At 39.0% G+C, this 19,846-nt stretch overlaps 1 protein-coding gene across 1 annotated transcript in view; it reads right to left on the reverse strand.

Moving 5' to 3' along the window:
• The window catches only part of LOC110968584 (mitogen-activated protein kinase kinase kinase kinase 4-like), a 100,383-nt gene that overhangs the window by 64,148 nt on the left and 16,389 nt on the right, over window positions 1-19,846 (reverse strand). Inside the window, 9 exon segments of the mRNA XM_051954958.1 lie at window positions 929-1,052; window positions 1,603-1,675; window positions 6,232-6,404; window positions 10,182-10,260; window positions 10,462-10,516; window positions 12,573-12,703; window positions 12,891-12,981; window positions 15,303-15,413; window positions 15,624-15,749. Coding sequence (XP_051810918.1) covers window positions 929-1,052; window positions 1,603-1,675; window positions 6,232-6,404; window positions 10,182-10,260; window positions 10,462-10,516; window positions 12,573-12,703; window positions 12,891-12,981; window positions 15,303-15,413; window positions 15,624-15,749 — 963 coding nt within the window.

The raw sequence follows: 19,846 nt of genomic DNA on the forward strand, positions 1-19,846 counted from the left end.
AAGAATGCTTCACATCCAGCTTTTCCAAGCTAAAGCTCACGGACTATCTTGCAGCAGAGCCCTATTCTACGCAAAATGTTTCTTACTTTTTGCAAGATTATTTGCCCATTGCCATCTTGTCTTTTGGAAATCAGACAGGGGGTGGATCTGACTAAGAACTCCAGGATGTTATGCACAGTGATTAGATAGCAACAAGTGGGTCACAAGGTAGCCCCACTCTCAAGAAAGCCTGTTTTATGTTTCGTTTTAATTCTAAATGGGTCCATCATTCACAAAACGGACACTATGCCCTACTTAAGAAGTCTTGAAATTAACAACTGAGACTATACACTCACTAGAAAAATGTCTATTGAGATAACAAGTGAGAAAAAGGGCCATTTTTGTCCTAGACTTCCATACAATCAGACTTCTTTTAGCAAAAAGAGAAGGCACAGCTGTTACAATCTGTGTAGGTTTCAGTCAGGACCTGGAGGCTAAATCCATCCTTTATATAGAGTGGAGGAGTGTAGTTTTCTCTGAGACTACATGAATTGCAATATGTTGAAAGATTAGCAATACATTTTTTGCCCAAAGATGCCAAAAAATATTACTGCCTACTCCAGCTTTATTGCAGCTCCTCCAACTAATAATAAATAGGGCTGCTACAAACAATTATTTCATCATGTGTCCATCTCATTTTGTTAATTATTTAGTCAGTTATTTATTATCATCTTTAAAACTAGTTGCTGATTTATTTTCTGTAGATAACCCATCAACTGGCTAATCAACAAATAATAATTATAACCAAGAAAACAACATAATAAATGATACGCTGATTGTATAAACCTGGAGATAATTCCATGGGCTCTGTTTGCACTGATGGCATCAGAAGTATTATACTACAATATGAAATGATGTGTACAATATCACATAAGAACTGGAGACCTACTTGTTGTCTCTGTTGACCTCCACCTCCTCCGTGACCTCCTTCTCTGCCTCCTTCACGATCTTCAGTCTGTAAACGGAGAAACTCCCGTCGTAACGTCCATTCACCGGGAACATTCACTATGGAGCTGAGAGAGAGAGACAGAGAGGGAAACGGGGTTATGCTATAATAGCAGAGAGCTTTATGTACTCAAGTACTCTTGAGGACTAAGAGAAAATGGGCACAGTTACACAAATACACACTTAAAGCTCATTGTGGGAGCAACTGTTCAGGTCATAGAGCCATCTGGTTAGTGATATCCAGGGATGCCAGTGCATCTGCCCATGGACATAAAAATATATGCATGTCTCTACATGATTAATTAGCAATGAATGTAATGAGCACTTAAGCAATGACATGAGTGTAAATTATATGCAAAACACTGGTAATGACAGTAACAACACCTTTATGAAAAAAATCGTGGTTGACATGTTTTGTTGCTGCTGTATGTTTGTTGGAATGAATGTGATGCATAAGGAACACTTATTTTGCACTGGGAAACACACATTGCACATATTAACACATTAAAAGTTAGCGTGGCCCAGTTTTATTTCTGATGCAACTTTCCATTACCCATTCTGAGACCAGCTTCTTTCTGCAAGCATACATCATCAAGCCTGGCGTGTCAAGGCTTTTACCTGGGTTCTCCTTCTTCCTCTGTGACTTCATCCTCCTCCCCCTCACTGCCACTGTACTCATACTCTGGACCCTCTGGGAAAGAGACAGAGAGGAGAGAAGAAGATATTCAGTGATTTATTAGGTTATTATTAGGTTTCCAAAAAAAACTGGGTATAAAGTTATCATCTTTCAAATATTGCGACACCCCAATAGGTTTCTTCTTGCTGGAAATGACATAAACAAGTGACAAATGATAGTGACACATTGTGTTAGAGATGCTACTGAAAATATGAACAATTTTTGTTTTTCTTTTCTTTTTACTAAAATACCAAGTCCTAAATTATGTATACTTTTATTTGGTCAGCAATAGCAATGCCTTCAGTTTGTATATTCACTAATAAGCTTTCTGCATGTCTTCCCTGGGTTTGAGGGTCGAAGGCTTCGGTCTTCAGTTTTGATTGGATTCAGGTCTGAACTCGGGCTGGTCTATTACACCTTGATTAAATTTTCTCTTGAGCATTTCTTGACCATATTGGCTGTATGGTTAAGATCATTGTTTTGTTGAAAGGTCCAATGATGCCAAAATATAAGTTTTTCAGCAGACTGTCTGATGTTATCCTTCAGAATCTTGCTGTAGTCTGCTTTCCACTTTGACAAGGTTGTCTGAAAACACTTCCAAAAAACTACATTCCCACCATTCTGTTTGACTGTAGGGATGGTGTTCTTGGAGGTCAGAGGTTGTCCTTTCTTTCGTCTCTGTGTCCAAACAACTCCATTTTTATCCCATCTAACTTGAGTTTTTGCAAAGGTTAGATGAGCTTTTGTGTGCTTGTCTCTGAGGAATGAAGTCCTCCTTGGTGGACGTCCTTGGAGACTAGGACTAGCCCGAATAACTATTTCTGGGCTCCGGATATTTGGCCCTGATTAAAGACAAATATCTGTTTAAGACGGAGGAACAAGCTGAATATTCGGATAGGTTTGTATTGTAACGTCCAATGGGGGGGACAGACGAACTGACGAGACGAATACCGATTGTGCGACATTGTCCGAGGGAGGATATTTGGATACCACCATCACGACCGAATATTCGGATATTCGGGTCCAGCCCTATTGGAGACCAGCCTTCTTTAGTGTTTGATTGAGATATTGGTATCAAAACAGCTCAGATAGCCTTGGTGTTGATCCTTGGGTTCCTCTCAGCCTCTCACACTAAACAATCTTGTCGGCACGGGAGCCACTTTTGGCTTCTTATCACACCCTTGGAGATTTTTGACAGTGTGAAACTTTTTGTAGTTTTTGCTTATGCTTTGCACTGTGGTCACTGGACCCGGAGAACGCCTGGATGTGACATTAGAGCCTTCCTCCGTCTTGTGAACAGCCACAATGTGCAGCGTGTCTCATGTGTCTCACTGATGGAACCTAATAGCAAGCTTACTAAGCTCTTTGGTTTTACTCATGACTTGCAGCTGACTTCTGTCTGGAGAACTACTGCATCAGCTGTTCTCAGTTTATGCTATATTTGAATGCTATAGAACATATCAGAAACATTTGGACCACTTGGAATGGTATGGAAGCTGCATGTTCTCAAAAGTCTGCAACAATTTGAAGAGGTGCAAAAAATTGTGGACAAAGCATTATTAGTAAAAATGTTAAACAGATTTGCTGAAAATATATTATTAACATCTTTAGTACAATGTCTTTTCTTTTGACGTTTGTCACTTGTTTATGCCATATGAGTATTTTGGGCCTGACTGTATATAAGTGTGGATATAAATATGTCAGCATGCAACAGCAGATACCCTTAACACAGCAGATGCAAAGCAGTAAAATAATGTGTCCCACCCAAGAGTCAGTGCTAACACCAGCTGCACCATGTCTGAGTGTGAACCTAGCAGGTTATCTACTGTAAAATGACGCATTTGCTGTTGTCAGAAATGAGCTGTGGTCATGGGTGGTGCTTGGGGTGAAGGCTTCTGATGTGTCAGCACCAGGGTGGGAATTCTCATCTGCGTTTCTGGCTTTCAGAACCAGCTCGTTTCATTAAAAATTCCTCTGGGCCTGACGTCTCGTCCCTTCATCGTCTTCTGCCACTAGCAATTTTGTCATTATCAAAGCCACACGAAAGTACAGTCTGGGCAAACTTGTTCAACGAAAAAGTAAATGAGAGTCTTTTTTTTGTTTGGGACATATGGAGCTGAGTTTTAATACTGCAGTACAGCTAACAGCCCTGTCAATCCTGACCCACACACTTCCACCAAGGGATGCATTAACACATGCATCTTTTAAACAGAGACTATTCCAAAAGCAATTTTTGAATCTGATCCAGCAAATGTTCTTTCCTTTTACAGCCATGTGTTTTACAAACTGATGTGTATAAGAAAAGTCTTTTGTTATGCAGTTTTGACTGTGGCCTCTACGCTAAAGTCACTATCCCAGGGAGGCCACGAAGATGGGCCCAGCCGGCTTAGCATAACAACATTTGGCCGGCATATGTTGTGAAAGTAGCTTGGGTTAACTTTAACATTAACTTGACACGTCACATGTTGCCATTAACAAGCTGAAAGGTAACGCATCACAGGTGTGTTTGTTCAAAGCAAAAAGAAAGGAGGAAGAACCGACAAAATCTACTTTTTCCAACAGACAGAGGAAATCCCTATTATGCTGCTGTGATGTCATTTTTTAAAGTTTTGGCTCATGTTGTGTCTTTTTGGGCCAAAGCTGCAGGGGGGAGAAGCAGCTTGAGTGTTAATGTGTGCGTTTGCTGAGTGAGAAGTAGGACTGTTTTTTTGAATTTCTATTCTAGTGATTTGTGTCCTAGAACATAGACCATGTTTGCTCAAACTAAACTCAAGGGTATGCTGAAAAAGACACATCCTTTTTGCATCATATCCGGAGCTTGGATTTGTCTTTTTTTTCTGCAGCAGTCAGTTTTTCCCACACACACTAATATTACCAGCATTTCATTACTGCGGAGGGGCACAGGGGAACACACAAATCTGGTCCTAAGCACACTACATGCACACACTCACACAACACATACAGCATGCAGAAAGTCTACCAGTCATTAGTGCGTTTTTATAAGCTAACAGAAGATTAGAACCAGATGGTCATTCTGTTTCCTCCTTCCTTCCCCTCAGCTTCGTCTCTCTGCTCTGTTTGTGTCTCTCTCGCTTTCTCTTTTTGCTCTTATCTCTGCCTCTCTTTCAGTTGTCCAAATGAAGAAGAATAAACCTAATGGGCAAGATGAGCATTTCTTACGCCGCCTGAATACCAACATGAGAACAAAAGAAGAGCAAAGTCATAAATATCCCTGTCTTCTCCCCCCTCCCCTGGCTGCTTCTCTCACAGTTTCGACAGCTCATATTGGCATCACGCATTCAGCACATGCAAGTCATCCAGAGCAAGGATGAGGATAAATTATTCTCACAGAAAATTTCTCTCAGCCCTCCTGCCTCCCTCTCCATATTCGTAATTTGTTGTCTTTTGTCTGTTTCCATCACTCTTGTTCCCCTTTTTCTCCATTTCATTTCTGTGTCTGTCATGTAAAACATTGTTCCATGTGAATGCAGTAGAAAAGAAAAGGAAAGGTCAGCTGGGTGATTCCCTTTGGCCCGACCCGACATTCTTCCTCTATCACTTCCTTGTCTCTTTTGTGTGTTTTTCTCTCTGTCGTCCTATTCAAGTGAACTTCAAATTCAATATTTGAACAAATATCAGCATGTCTCTGAAAAACTCCAAAAGTAAGTCAGGGCTTCCTTCCACAAGCTTTCTTTTTGAAGTTAGAGCACTAAAGTAACGGTGTCAAAATTATCATCTTGACAAAATGAAATAAGACACAGCAAAGTGTAATATATGCAGAAGATGTTTTGTAAATTGTGGGTAACACTGGCAGCCAATTGAAACATTTCCATAAACAGCCTGCTATAAATTAGTAGAAATGCAGTGTTTGTGACAGTCTGAGCAAACAGCTGCTGTGCTGTCGGTGCACAGCTGGCTCACTTTCTCAGCTCAAGTGAGCAGTGTGGTGTTTCTTTTTCCACAATGACTGGCCTGAAAACCGTGTAATGGAGTGAATTTGTAAAACAAGGTGGAGGATTCATTCTAACATATTTCTGTAATGTGACTGATTTGTAAGTCCCTGAAATAATGTCAGATACTCAAAGAATTCATTGTGGCTCAAGCAACTAAATCCTATTAATTAAGCAATGCAGTGCAGAGATGATCTCCATCTACAAGAAACTTGGTTGTTTAATCAGGACAGGCTTTCTGTGCTTTCTGTATTCTTTTGTGTTACATAGACTGATGTTTCATGTTTTGTGTCTACATTCAAACATGTCTGGCCATTTTTGTTTGTCCTTATCCCTTTTAATTGCACTATTTAATGTATAAAGTAGCCTGAAAGCAGCTCAAAATCCCTACCATGACACCAGCTAATGCCAAAATCCACCATCCTCCATAAACCTATCACCTAAATAGTTAATCTGCAAAAGCAACAACTGAACAATTACTGACTCAATGCAATGAAATCATGTGAGTCAGAGTAGCTGCGGTGATGACCCGAATGAAAGAAATGAAGAACACGCAGAAGAATACTCTGGTCGTTTCCCTAACTCCTAAATTGTTCATTTATTGCATCCTTCTCTTCTCACCTTTTTCTCGCTTCTTCCTGGTTCTGTCTAGGTGATCTTTGAGCATGATGCGAACTTGTCTCTCATTAGCCAGGTCTTTGATGAAGGCGTGTCTCAGCAGGGTGTCAGTGGTGGGTCGATGCAGATGGTTCTTGATCAGACAGCTATCAACGAATGACAAGAAACGCTTTGACCTATAGAAAAACAGAGGAAATGCAGAGAGAGGGCGGGGGACACAAAAATGTGAATAGGACAATCAGTTTAGCAAAAACCTACATGAAATATGTATACACCATGCAACAAAAGTAAGTACACCCTTGTGTAACAAGACTTAAATGTAAACTACTCAATAATTGCATTAGTTCTAAGTTGATAAATAGATGATTTCCTCTTAATCAAAAATCGATACTTTCGAAGGACTATATTGAAAATACTACAGGAAAAACAAACACCTGTAATCAAGTTAGACAATTTGTGATTAGTAAAAAACAAACTGAGTATACTATGATTTCCAATTAGCCTTACTGCCTGTACATGTTTATAACATGAATTGTGAACTCTTGCAGTTTTTGAACCTATAGGCTGTGTCTATCTGCATGGTATGTCTATTATGGCAGAATTGCCAGAGTAAATGAAAAATTGGATTGTGAGATTTCACAAAGATGGAAAAGGATACAAGAAAGTTGGTGACCAAATACAGTTAAAGCTGAAATCAAGAGGTATATAAGGAGCCACAGTACCACTAATCAGAGCTGCAGTGGCTGTTCTGATGATGTCACAGACAGTGAACTACTTGCACAATGCAGCTCAGAAAAACAGAGAGGCAAGTGCTACAGACTTGACACAGGGATTATCAACAACAATCCTAGTCAATGTGTGGAACATTTGTATATCGTCAATTTTTAAGGAAGGTTTTCAAGACAGTTAAGCTTTGCTTCAGCACAAAACTGCAAGATGTTACTTTGTTCAAGAACATGAAATAAGCCTGTTGAATTTTGGGATCACATTCTTTGGTCAGATAAGAGCTAAACTGGTTCAACTCAACTGGATGCCACCACGTTTGGCATGCAGCCACAGGTCAGGACTAACACAGTGAATGTATAGTCCTGACAGTGAAGCACGGAGGTGGGAGGGTGATGATATGGGGCTTCATGAGTGAAAAAGGTGTTGGTGAGACATTTATAGATGGACCAGGAATGTATGCAGATATACCAAAATACTGGCTGACAAGATGACTTTCAGTCAGCAGAAGCTTGACAGAAGAGGAATATTCCAGCATGATAACAATCCAAACCACAGACACCACCACACACCGAGAATGCTGCCTGTTTGAAATCCAGTAGAACACTTATAGGGTATTTTAAAAAGACACGCTGAGCAACCCAACCCCTCCACACTGATATCCACACCGAGGAGGATTGAGTCTGTCATTAAAAGTAAAGTTGGACATATACAGCATGAAAAAATATAAATTTTGTACACGTTTTGTTGCACTGACTTCCTACATTGTATAATGTGCACTGTAAATATATCTGTTTCAGCATGTTTTTAATTAATACAATATTGAGATCCTTGAAACTAGGTTTGATAACAAGTGCTCTGTTATTCTTGACATGATTAAGCTTTGCTCAATCAATGAAACCTTAATGAGTAAAAGCAATTCTTTAAATCCACAACCACTAATTGAAGTTTCATGACTTCAGAACGGCAAACACCCATCAATACCAAATTACAGTTGCTCATTTTTTCATGTTTAGTCAGATGTGTGATAGTCGTCATCTGCAAAGCACTCTGCGGTCGAAAGGCTTGCTGAAAGCAGACTATAAATAATCCTGAGTTAACAAATGGGAAGTGCCTTAACTGAGTAGCATTTTCACACTTACTCACAAACAAACTGACAACACCTGTTTTACTCTGGTTAAGTGGGTTGAAGTAATTTTATTGACTAAACTTCTTATCATGAAACTCACAGCAAACATATTTAATGTCTTGCTTACAATCATACCGTAATTAAAAACAATTTAAATAGCAAATGTGTTTCTAAAGTATAAAACTCAGAGGAAGCGCAAAATAAGATTTTGAGTGAATTAATATGAAGTCAAAATCACATGAAAAGACATGTCCATTAGTAAAATATCTAAAATACAAATCTAAAAACAAGCACATTTAGTAAACAAATAAAATATAAATAATGACAGCATCGAAATTCACCAAAGTCATAAATATGTGTTGCAACTCACCAAAAGCTTGCAAGCTACCAATCACATCTTGCAGTATTACCACAGAAAATTCCGTACAAAATGTAGAGTTGACGTTGAAGTTTTAAGGCAGTATCAAAGGAGACACTAAAATCCGACGGGTGTATTATCTGTACTGAGGAATATGTGTGGCTGCTTCATTTTACAGCCTTTGGGGAGGCCTGGAGGTAAAAGAAGCACTGCACCCAAGACTTCAGTGCTATTAAAAGCTGTCCTATGAAATTGTGTTTCTGATTACATTAATACTGAATGAAAGACAGCATGAGGTCAACAAAGAGTTCAGACTGAAGAACTTATCTATTATATATGGAAGAGAAGTAGAGGGAAGAGGTTCATAAGCAAGCCCTGTTTGAGATGAAAAATGGCATCACCTACATATACCTTCCAGTGTGTCCATTTTAACGAAGGTAGTGTCTACAGATACGGACCCGTACCCCTAGCCTGTGGCCTACGGATACGGCACTTTCCCTTCTCATAAATGTTAATGAGCCGGCTGATGAACGCGCTTCGTGATTGGCTGGTAATCCGACGGACATGAATATTAATAAGCCGGCTACGCTGATGAAGGCGCTTCCGTGATTCGAGGTGAATCTGCTTGCGGAGCCTGTCATGTCAGTCATCTTTGTGTATTAACAGTGTACTAAAGTCCATTCATTCCATATCAAGTTCCAATAAAATTACAAGAAATATTTTACAATCAGTGTGCTGGGGTCATCGTTGTCTGTGGAAAAGTCCGACATCACTATCTGACTTTTTCACGGACAGCGATTAAAAATAACAAAACTTTTTATTCACGTGACCCTGTTCTAATAAAGCACAAACAGCAAGCAAAACAAATGGCAGAACTAACAGCCAGCAAACTACAAATATTTTTTTTACCTTCAAAAGCAGCGACAGACTATTACATATTAACAACTTAAACAAAACCCTGACGTATTTTCTACGTCTGTCAACACAGACACTGCACGTCAGTCACTTTAATGTTAGCGGACTCTGTTGAATGGCTAAGTTACATCACCACAAACAAATCTCACAATATCACAGTAAATTGAGTTTGTGGGTTTTTTTTAATTCATGCCGAATTAAAGAGCTGCTCCTCACCATTCCCGAGTGTTTGTTTCATATTCGACATCCTTAACTTTATCTTGTAAATTAGCGTCCGAAATTAAATGGGAACATTTGCAATGGAGTTCGTCAGCCGCTTCCACCACTGAACGCGGTAAACTAATTAATAGGAACTGGACTTCAAACAATTTAGACACGGCGTCTAAAAGCGTAAAAACTGCAATGTCTAAAGTGTGAGAGGAGACGGTGTATTTTTGGTTAAATTATACAATGTTCGTCGTCAAAGTCATTCATGTAAACTGCCTGTAATGTGCAGCAATAACCGGCGCCAGCTCTTCAGTGACCTTAACGGGTCCGTACCTCCAGTACAGATGCTACGGGTACGGGTCCGTACCTCTAGCATCAACCTTTAACGAAGAGCCAAGAGTCTCACAGGTTTGAAAGTTTTATCTTAACATGTCTAGCCATGCCCATGACTTTCAGCTTTCAGTTTCCTCATGAGAATAGAGTGCAGGAATATCTTTTGTCTGATGGTTCAATGCATGAAACCCACAACAAAGACGACTTAGAAGCCCTATTTTCAGTAGAGAAAACCTAAACACTGATGTCTACATCCCGCTGTGTGTGAGAGTGTGTTCACAGGCTTACCATTTCTTTGATTTCAGTTTAGGTGGAGGGTTTCGAGGAATCAAAAACAGCGCTCTCATTGGATGCATGTCACACAGCGCTGCAAGAGGGAGAGAGAGAGACATCATGAGAGTGAACCAGGCACAGAAAGAAGACAGAGGGGAATAAATGAAAAGATGAGGATGAGAGCAATGAAAAGCAGAGGAAAAGGGAGACCTAGGAGGACATATACACAATGAATAACCAGAAAAATGACCAGTTCCACATATCAGGCATGTGTGTGAATGTATTTTAAACTTACGAGGAGCTCCTTCAGCCATCTCTAAAGCAGTGATGCCTAAAGACCACAGGTCGCTCTGAGAAGGAGAGACAGGAAAAGGTTAAGAGTGAAGCACACACAAAGCTTAGCTTGAGCTCTATTCATTTCCTGTTAACTCTGGATGCCTTCTTTATATTCAAATAGTAAATCAGTGTGTGCATAGAAAGATCCAGGAATTGCAGAAACAGTTTCCAAAAAGTAAACTTCATCAAGTCAAAATTCTGGCATTCTCGAAAAGGATCAGTTGATTCCTTTTCAATGATGTACTGGATTCCAAAAGTTCATATCTAATTACTTCCAGAACAGCATACACGCTAAAGATGTTTCTGCGAACTATGATATATCCTGATGTCAGAGTGAATGGAAACTTTTGATGAAGATTTTGGAAGAAGTTTGCAGAGCATCACAAAAGAGATTTCAGATTTGTTTGAAAGATGTTCTGTCAGTGATAATTTCTTTCATGAATGTATTAGGAAATATGTCTGTTGAATATATGTGATGTAGACTTAGAAACAGCTGTAGCTTTAGTCACTTCACAAGTTTTTGATGGATCGGATAACAACCAAGTATCACAAAGCGTCAAGTGTAAATTCATCCCAGAGACAGAGCTCATTGAAATCCAACTGTTCAAATCACATCACAACGTTGTATTCTAGCTAGATGTTGAAAAGGTGTAAATACTTAGTTACTGTCATTGTGTGTTTCTGGATAATTATCAAGTAAATTTGTAACAAACTTTTGAAATGTTGTATGAATTAAAGAAACTGTGAATTAGGCTAGGCTATGTACCGTCAACAGAAGATTGTCACTATTTTCAATCAGAAAAGTTTGAATTATTCTTTTGTAACAGCTTATGGCAGTCATTTGAGTTAAATATCAACCTTTTTGAGAAATCGGGGATGTTTGTAGTTTTAAATTTTGCCGTTTCCATTACCTTTTCTAATGTTTTCTAATGCTCTAATTCTCAGATGGCGATGCATTACCACCTTTTAGACAGAAGCAGGGCTTGCATTGTTTTGCATCTAGCCCAGGAAATCATGAGGAAATGCAATTAGGTTGTAGACAACTAAGACTTGCATACAGTTTGGCGATTGTCTACACGACAGACATTATAACCATGTGTCTTGAGAAACAGATGTCACTTGTACTACGTGCATGCAACTGCATCCTGAAGGAATTTTTGACATGTACTGTCTATATTCCTCCGTTTTATTGGCATAGCTGCAGTTACTGTTATCAAACCCGATGCTTGTGCAACTCAGCATTCTGTGTGAACACATCCTGTGTTAACAGAATGTAAAAACCTCTACGCCAATGAGGCACGCTGCTTTCACTGCACCGGCTGCATGGACATCCTGTAACTGTAAACAACTGAACCACATCTGGAAGTTTTCCAGGTATGAGGTACTCTAAAAGACAAGCATGAATGAGACATTAATCGAGCTACGCAGCAGTTCATTGTAACCTGTCTTGTAATTGTTATTTTATGTGGTTGATTAAACGCAACATTAAGATATTATCGTTCACATTTCTTTGTTTGGCTGCACAGTGGCTTGGTGGTTCGCACTTTTTTTCTCGTAGCTAGAAGATCCCCGGTTCACGTCCTGGCCTCCCCGGAATCTTTCTGTGTAGAGTTTACATGTTGTCCCTGTGCATGTGTGGGTTTTCTCTGCATTTTCTCCGGGTTCCCCAGCTTCCTCCCACAGTCCAAAAACATGCTGAGGTGAACTGGTGACTCTAAGCTGTCCGTAGGTGTGAATGTGAGTGTGATTGTTTGTCTCTAAGTAGTCCTGTGACAGACTGGTGACCTGACCAGGGTGTCCCTTGCCTTCACCCAAAGTCAGCTGGGACAGACTCCAGCCCCCTGCAGCTAATGAGGATTAAGTGGTGAATCGATAATGGACGGATGGACATTTCATTGTTTTCATAGTCTAGCAGTATCACATACAGTCTGCAATAGCTCGCAATAAAGAACAAAAAAATTCTCCAAATTTGGTCACCCTCGCTCATTAGAACTACCTTAATTGTCGAACAATTTTTGCAAACACATAAAAACTTGTGAGAAACATGTCTGCTTCTGTGTAACTGAGTACCCTGTAGTCATATGTGGCTTCTGGATTTTCATCACATGCGATGACCTCTGGAGCCATCCAATAGGGAGTACCAATGAAAGTGTTCCTTCTGCCGATCGTCTTATCCAGCTGAGCCGACACGCCAAAGTCAACTGAAACATTAGAAATGTAGTACAGTTTCATGCACGAAAACAACCACGACCTTTGTCTATTTATGAAGTGTTTTTGTGGTTGTGAGATTTATGTATGTGTGCATGACTGTGCGATTGTTCTGCAGTTCTGCCCGGGGTTATGCACATGTGCGTGAGGAACCACAGTGCATGTGTCAATGTGTCATACCCAGTTTGACTTCAGCATTCTCTGTGAGCAAAACATTTTGGCCCTTTATGTCTCGGTGAATCACATGATGGGAGTGAAGATGGGAAAGGCCCTGGAAGACAAATAACACACACACAAAAGCACACAGTCAGATGACCACCGCCACTATAAATATGAAGACGCCCTCAAAGAATAGTTGCATCATGAGTCTTGTCTGAGGGAATACTGAATAAAGAGGGGGATGTATTTCAAGCTTGTTGCACTGCTTTTCCCTCCCAACACAACTGTGGATATCCTTGCTTTTCAGCGGCTCACGACTCAGTGGCACAGTTTCAGTGTGTGTGCGTCTCTGTGTGTGTTTGTACTCTCGCTTCTTCAAAGGAGGTTAAATAAACAGAGGAAGTGAGTCTTATTTCAGACAATGACTTCACCGTGGTGTCTGTGTGTGTCTGTGTGTGTATGTTGTGATGTTGAAACAATGGGGAGTCAGCATGGCTGACAGCAGCACAGAAAACACTGGCGACAGTCCAGAGTCCTTTGTCTGTCAAGTTTTTACTTTTAAAAAAATCTGCTAAATTCACCTGCGCTTCTGATAATGACAACATCGAGGACAGACATTTTTGAGCTTTGCTGATATACTGCTTGTGAATGTGTAGGTTTGTTAGTAGAGCCACAAACACAAACACCAGTGCAGAAATTAGTGCAAGCATCCCACAGTCTTTCTCAGGACCTTGTGATCTCTCATAATGATAACCACAACATCGCACAGACATGTGTTTTAAATGGCTCTTTTAAGTATATAAATGAAAAAATACTTCGATTATTCCCCTTGGAGTCTCACTGGGACAACATGAGAGAGAAGAACTCCTTGTACAGAAAGAATCATCAGTCAGTTTGGCTTCTTCTCTCCTTGTAGAGCAGCATTATGTTTCTTCTACAACAGCAGTAAATCATTATGCCTTCAGTTTGCATCTTAAAGCAAAATGCAACTTTGTTTGAGTGAACATTAAAAAAGGCCTGTACCTTGTTGTACACTACTGTTACATTATCATACTGTATATTTGTGAATGCACAGTTAGTTCAGGATGGAGAGTTCAAATGTGAGATCACATAAGCAATGAAACAAAAGTGACGTGTGCATAAACACTTACACTACAGATTTGTGCAGCAACAACAGTTATGTCATTTTTATTTTCTGTATAGGAAATATTAGGTGTCCTCTATCTGAACAACTGGTACAGTTTGGATGTTAACTCCTTCAGTTAAATCATCATTAATTCATTAGAAAACACCAGTTTCTTTAATGGAAAGCTAAACACACAAGCTAGACATGAGCATTTTCAATTTCTGCCATGAAACCATTATTCTTTATTTTCTTTTTAGTAAAAAAAAAACTTTTTATAACTTCTACAAACTGGATGTTCTTCACACTACTCTGCACATCAGCTCTAGACAGATATTTGAGCGTGCAAACAGCTGATTTTTGGGAATTAGACATTTCCAATGAAGTGATATAGATGACTCATTTTCAGCTTAGATGTGGCTGTTTTTCCTGACGTAACCCAACATCACATTTCATTAATACAATCAAGAACACTGGAAAGTTTAAAATCTTTTTGTTTTTACATTTTTGCCAACAACATGCCCTTTAAACCCACTGGTAGGTTTTGGGTGAGAGGGTTAACATTGATGTGTATCAAGCATGTGACCGAAGCTTTCACTGACACGATTAAAAGTTGTGGAAGATAAAGTCATCAGATCTGTGTAATGCAATAAGAAGACATTAACCTTCCTCAAATTAATTACACAGCTCTGCAGGGTTTAAACAGGACACAACTAAAGAAATGTTTATCTCAAACCGCTGAACTCCTAATATTTGTGCAACAGTAATGGGTGGCAATGTGCATGAAATGTGGATGCAAACTTGGCTCACGTTAAGCAGTTCAGTAACAAAGATCCAACCAGAGATAAATGCCGTGTAGTGCAGTGATAATGTCAAGTGAAAGCTAAAGTTTACACTTTGAAGAACCTCCAAAAAACACTCAGCAGCTTAAATCAATTCAGTCAGGGCTTCTGGGTCAACTACGCCAACTATTGGATAGACTGACATAAAATTTAATTTCTCCTAGAAATTGTGCTTACATACCAGAGCTCAACCAACAATTTATTTTTTGAGGATGCTGATACCTATTTTAGGGAGTAAAACAATATGATACTGGTATTTGTGCAGCCTTTCAGAAAAAATGCCTTCACTCTCTATGACTTGTAGAGAATTTCAAGAGAAGGACTGAATGTCTTCAGAAGCACCAGATTTTAGACAGACAGATGAATATATAAAAGTTAGTTGTTATTAGTCATTGTATCTTAGTTATATGTATGTTGTGTGTGACTGATGTGCTTATGCATTGTTTTGTTTTTTCCCGTTGATCTTACCCTGAGCACCTCTCGGCAGATGTAAGCAATCCAGTCTTCTTTCAAACAGTTTCCCTTGGTCTTCTTCACTAAATCTGTCACAGAGCCAGCTCCACAGTACTCCATCACTAACTGGATGGGCAACAAGAAAGAGATGTCCATTACACATGCAGCGATGCCTTAAAATAACTATAAATCTTACTGTCTTATGGTCTCAAAATGAAAAGCATAAATCATACAGGAGGATACCCAAAGAGGAGCACTTATTTAATAAAAATGACTAATTTATTTGCTTATTAACCAATAGCAGTAACCAATAAAAGGGCTGAGTAGTTTACAAACCCAGAGTTGGTGGTCCTGTCCAGCAGGGCCTTTCTTAACAAAGGCACCATAATACGTAGCGATGTTTCTGTGGTGAGAATAACTCTTCAACATGTTGATCTCGAGCTTTATCTCCTCTTCTTCCTCCTAAACATAAGAGCAGACACAGATTGAGTCAAACTACATGCAAATGATTAAAATCTTAATGTGATTAAATAGGCATTTCTTGTAATTCTTGAATGGCAACACATGGCGGAGGAATGCGATGTTTCAAAGTTGGAAACACTTTTCTATTTTATTTTTTTTCTTAGAGCAGCTTTGATGTAATGGAGGCTATTATACAAGTGTAAACCTTCTGCTTCAGAATCTTGTTCGTACACTGAGGTTTATCTAAAAAGGGTGTAAAGGTGTCACTTTGCAAAACTTATTTTGTATTACTGGAGTCCACACACTACAAACACATCCAGACAGATAGTGTCTCCGATCAGACTGCTGCGTAACCTCCAGACAACCCTTCACCCAGCTACTGGACCTTAATTCAACAACTCCCATCTCTCAACAAAACAACTGAGGTTGCTCGATGTTATGAGACGCAAGGACAAAAAGCAGGAGCAGAGGAAACACTGCGGCGCATTCTGTTTTCTCACTATAAATCCCGGAAATGACTTGTGACTTCTCCAATTCACTGAACCCCTAAATCTACTGTGGCCTGGAGGAGAGCAGGGGAGAAGAGGAGAGGTGAAGGAAGGAGAGTGGAGTTGGAGAAGCTGGATGTGGTTGTTAATCAGAAGAGAGGAAACAACAGAGAGCTTCTCCCAGTCAGTGCCCTCCTTTAAATCTCCACAGGACAGGATGGGAGAAAATGACAAGGCAGAGTTTGAACTTTCACCTCCATCTGAAACACAAAGCCTCCTGCCAGTGACTGCAGTCTGTGCGAGAAGGCAGATAATAGCCAAGCATTTCCTGCTAAAGAGTTTGTCTGAAACAAAGAAGACCCAGACTCCACTCAACAGCAAAGAAACAAGAAGTGTAGAGAAATGTGTAAAGGCAAACCAATCTGTGATGAAGTTTATTCTGACATATAAACTGCAGAAAAACTGCTTAAGCCACATTTGCATTGGTTTCATTTCCTAAGGCTGTCTCTAACAAGATTTCACATTAATTAATCTGCTTAAAAGTCCTTCTATCAATCAATTCATCATTTAGTGCAAAAAATATGAAAAATCACCATCACAGTTTTCTATAACATTGTCTGATAAGAGTCTTAGAGATAAGAGACTTAGTTGTCTATCACATGGAGGAAATCCTATCAAATTACAAGCCGGACAATGTTTGGAAACACTAAAAGTCTACAGCAAAGCAAGCAGTCCTGTGAAGCTGTATTTAGTTAAGCTTTGATTATCCTCCCTTGCACACACAACAGATGCGAATTAAACTACCTTTCTAGTTCACGAGAGTCCACTTGAAAGAGCATGTGCACCGCTGCCTTTGCCCTAGATCATCCTCTCATGACCACATAAAACTTTCAGTAGCTGATGAGATATTTCACTAAACACCAAATGGGTGGATCACGCTACAAACAAACGCTGCATTCTCTTAAGACATGCATGTAAAAACATGTAAAAATGATGTAATTACACCACTTAATTTTACATTGATTAATCACATAATCAACTGCCAGAGTCTTTATTTATTTGTTTACCTGTATTTAAAGCAGACTTGCTTTAGAGGCAGACCTTTGACTCTAAATCTTTTTATTAAATCAGTTAAATTGCTAATATTTAAGTATGAAGGTTCATTTCAATCCACTACTATTTGTTTTGTCGAAGTTACTCAGTTGCACTTTTAACACTGTGCTGAGGACAGATTTAGACATTAGAAAAAACAGGGATGCTTTTCTGTAACAAAAAGTAAATCATGGGTCTATAAACACATTTTTGCTGACAAGGGATGCTGATATATCCAGCAATCTGTTGCACCCATGATTTCGCAGCTAGATTAACAAAAAAATGCACACTGGAACTATAGAAAAAAAATCAGTATTTTAGGACATGCATAACATTGGAGCTCTTGTCCATAACCTTTGCAACTGAAACCACAGATGGTATGTAAAAAGTCGATGAAGCATGCAGATCTGAAAACAACGTGCCTTAAGCCTGCTTCGCAATAATGTCCAGCAGGAGGCAACACTCCTGGATGCAAAAGGAAGTCTGAAGTAAGAGAAGGATCCTACTTTTCACTGGATTTGTTGCTTTAGTAAAATTATTCACAAGGAGTTTATGGTTTCAATAGCTAGTTTTAAGTCTCCTTGAATACAGTGGAATGTTCATTTAGTAAATTATTGCTCCCATTTAGAGTAAAACAGTTGATAAAGCAGAGTACGCATTATGTCATGATTGCTACATTCATCTTCTGTATATAGTCTGTGCTACAAACCAAGAACTTCCCTGACACAGCAGTTTGGATGCTGCAGTAAGAGGGACAACCATTTCAAAATAAAAGGCCTATCATTTTAGTGAGCAAGGCTTTTGTTGTGAAACACAACCACCCCTGCTGGCCACTGTCAGACATTCCACTGTCAAGTTTTTATTTGAGGAAATATGGTAAGTTTATTTTCAGAGCTATATTTTACATAAAATGCGTAAAGTCAAGTCAATCTATTTAAAGAGCACATTTAAAAACAACAGACTGAGGTCAAACACTGGTTTACATTCTATTCATAGCCCATGTTAAACCAGTTATTCTTGCACTGCTACTTTACATCCATCATCCATCATTAAGTATTGAAACTTTCACATCTTAGGAGTTTGTCTCCACGTGCTGCTGTAACACCGCAAGGCAAATCATCCGCCTATTTACACCCAAACTAAGTGTTAAAGGAGGCGTCTTTAATCCATCTCCAGATTGTAAGCATAACATAACCGCTGATATTCAAAATATAGCTTCAGGGAGATTTTTTTAACATTAAATTGATTTACAGTACAATAAGTTATTAATATTTTATATTGCCAAAATGATCCAACATTCTAACTTAAAAACAGTAAAGTGAGCAAAGTTTAATATCACGAAAATTCGACTGAAATCTAATAAAAAAAAACTACTTCTGGATCAAAACAAGAATTATTGGTGCAACTCTGGGAACTGTAGAGTTCTTCTTGTAATTTAATTTTGTTGGGCTGGCGGTATATTAAAGTAGATTCCTGTTTGATCCTTGCTGCATGTGTGTCTTTTGAGGAGAGGTTGTCAAATGAATTGCAATAGTTCCAGCATTTCAATGGCCTGAATTGGGGAGGGAGAATTAAATTGGGAAAGTAGAGAGAAGAAGCGCACCACAAAGCCAGACATTTAGCCTTATAATGAGTTTATAAACCTTTTCACTACTGCAAAGGTCTAAAAATGCTGCAATTTTTTTAATCGTTTCCTAGGGAAAATGTTTAAAAGAAGTAACCATCAGCCCGATTATATTTTGCGTCCCATCTTTTATAGGGATAATGTTACCTCTCAGAGAATAGCTGCAATAAAAGAGAATTTGAACAAGGGAGGAATACTTCTAAATACCTTATAAACATTTCTTAGTGCCTTAAAACTAAGTGACTAATTAACCCATTTCTGTAAAGATCATGACCATTTTGTAACACTGCTTCTCTCTCTGTACTTAATTTAAATATTTATGGATGCACTGATTCCTCTCTCTTTGTTTCTCTGGATGATTTAAACCTGTAAAACTGGCTGTCTTCAACCTCAATTTCAAAGGGAAATAAACACCACTGCTAAGCCCCAGAGCACACTGCATTTTATCAGCCTGCACAGTTATAAAAGAACAATGATTGTCTTGCGAAACATTTCATAATTTCTGGAAATCCATCTGATTCTTACTTATTTTGTAATAATCATTCACTACTTTGACATGCGGCATGATACTTTTTTTGGGTGATCCGTGAGTGTTTAAATTCAGACTACAAGTTTTGGACATTTCAAAGACTCAAGGCTTATGGGAAATTCCCGTAATTGAGTCAATTTTGAGTAAATTTCTGTTTATGAGCAAACTTCCTCATAGAAAGAAAAACTAGGCCATTCAGCTGCACGATTAGCATGTGTGGATCATATGGTAAAGGCTTATCGTGTTTAATTTCCATAATCGGCTTTCAGGTATAGAATACTCTAAATCTAAACTAATAGCAGCTTATCAAACTGTATTGACAACTAACAGCCTAGTATATGTATGACTTTCTAAGCATTGAAAA

The sequence above is a fragment of the Acanthochromis polyacanthus genome, chromosome 10, assembly GCF_021347895.1.
Source record: "Acanthochromis polyacanthus isolate Apoly-LR-REF ecotype Palm Island chromosome 10, KAUST_Apoly_ChrSc, whole genome shotgun sequence".
Taxonomy (NCBI): Eukaryota; Metazoa; Chordata; class Actinopteri; family Pomacentridae; genus Acanthochromis; species Acanthochromis polyacanthus.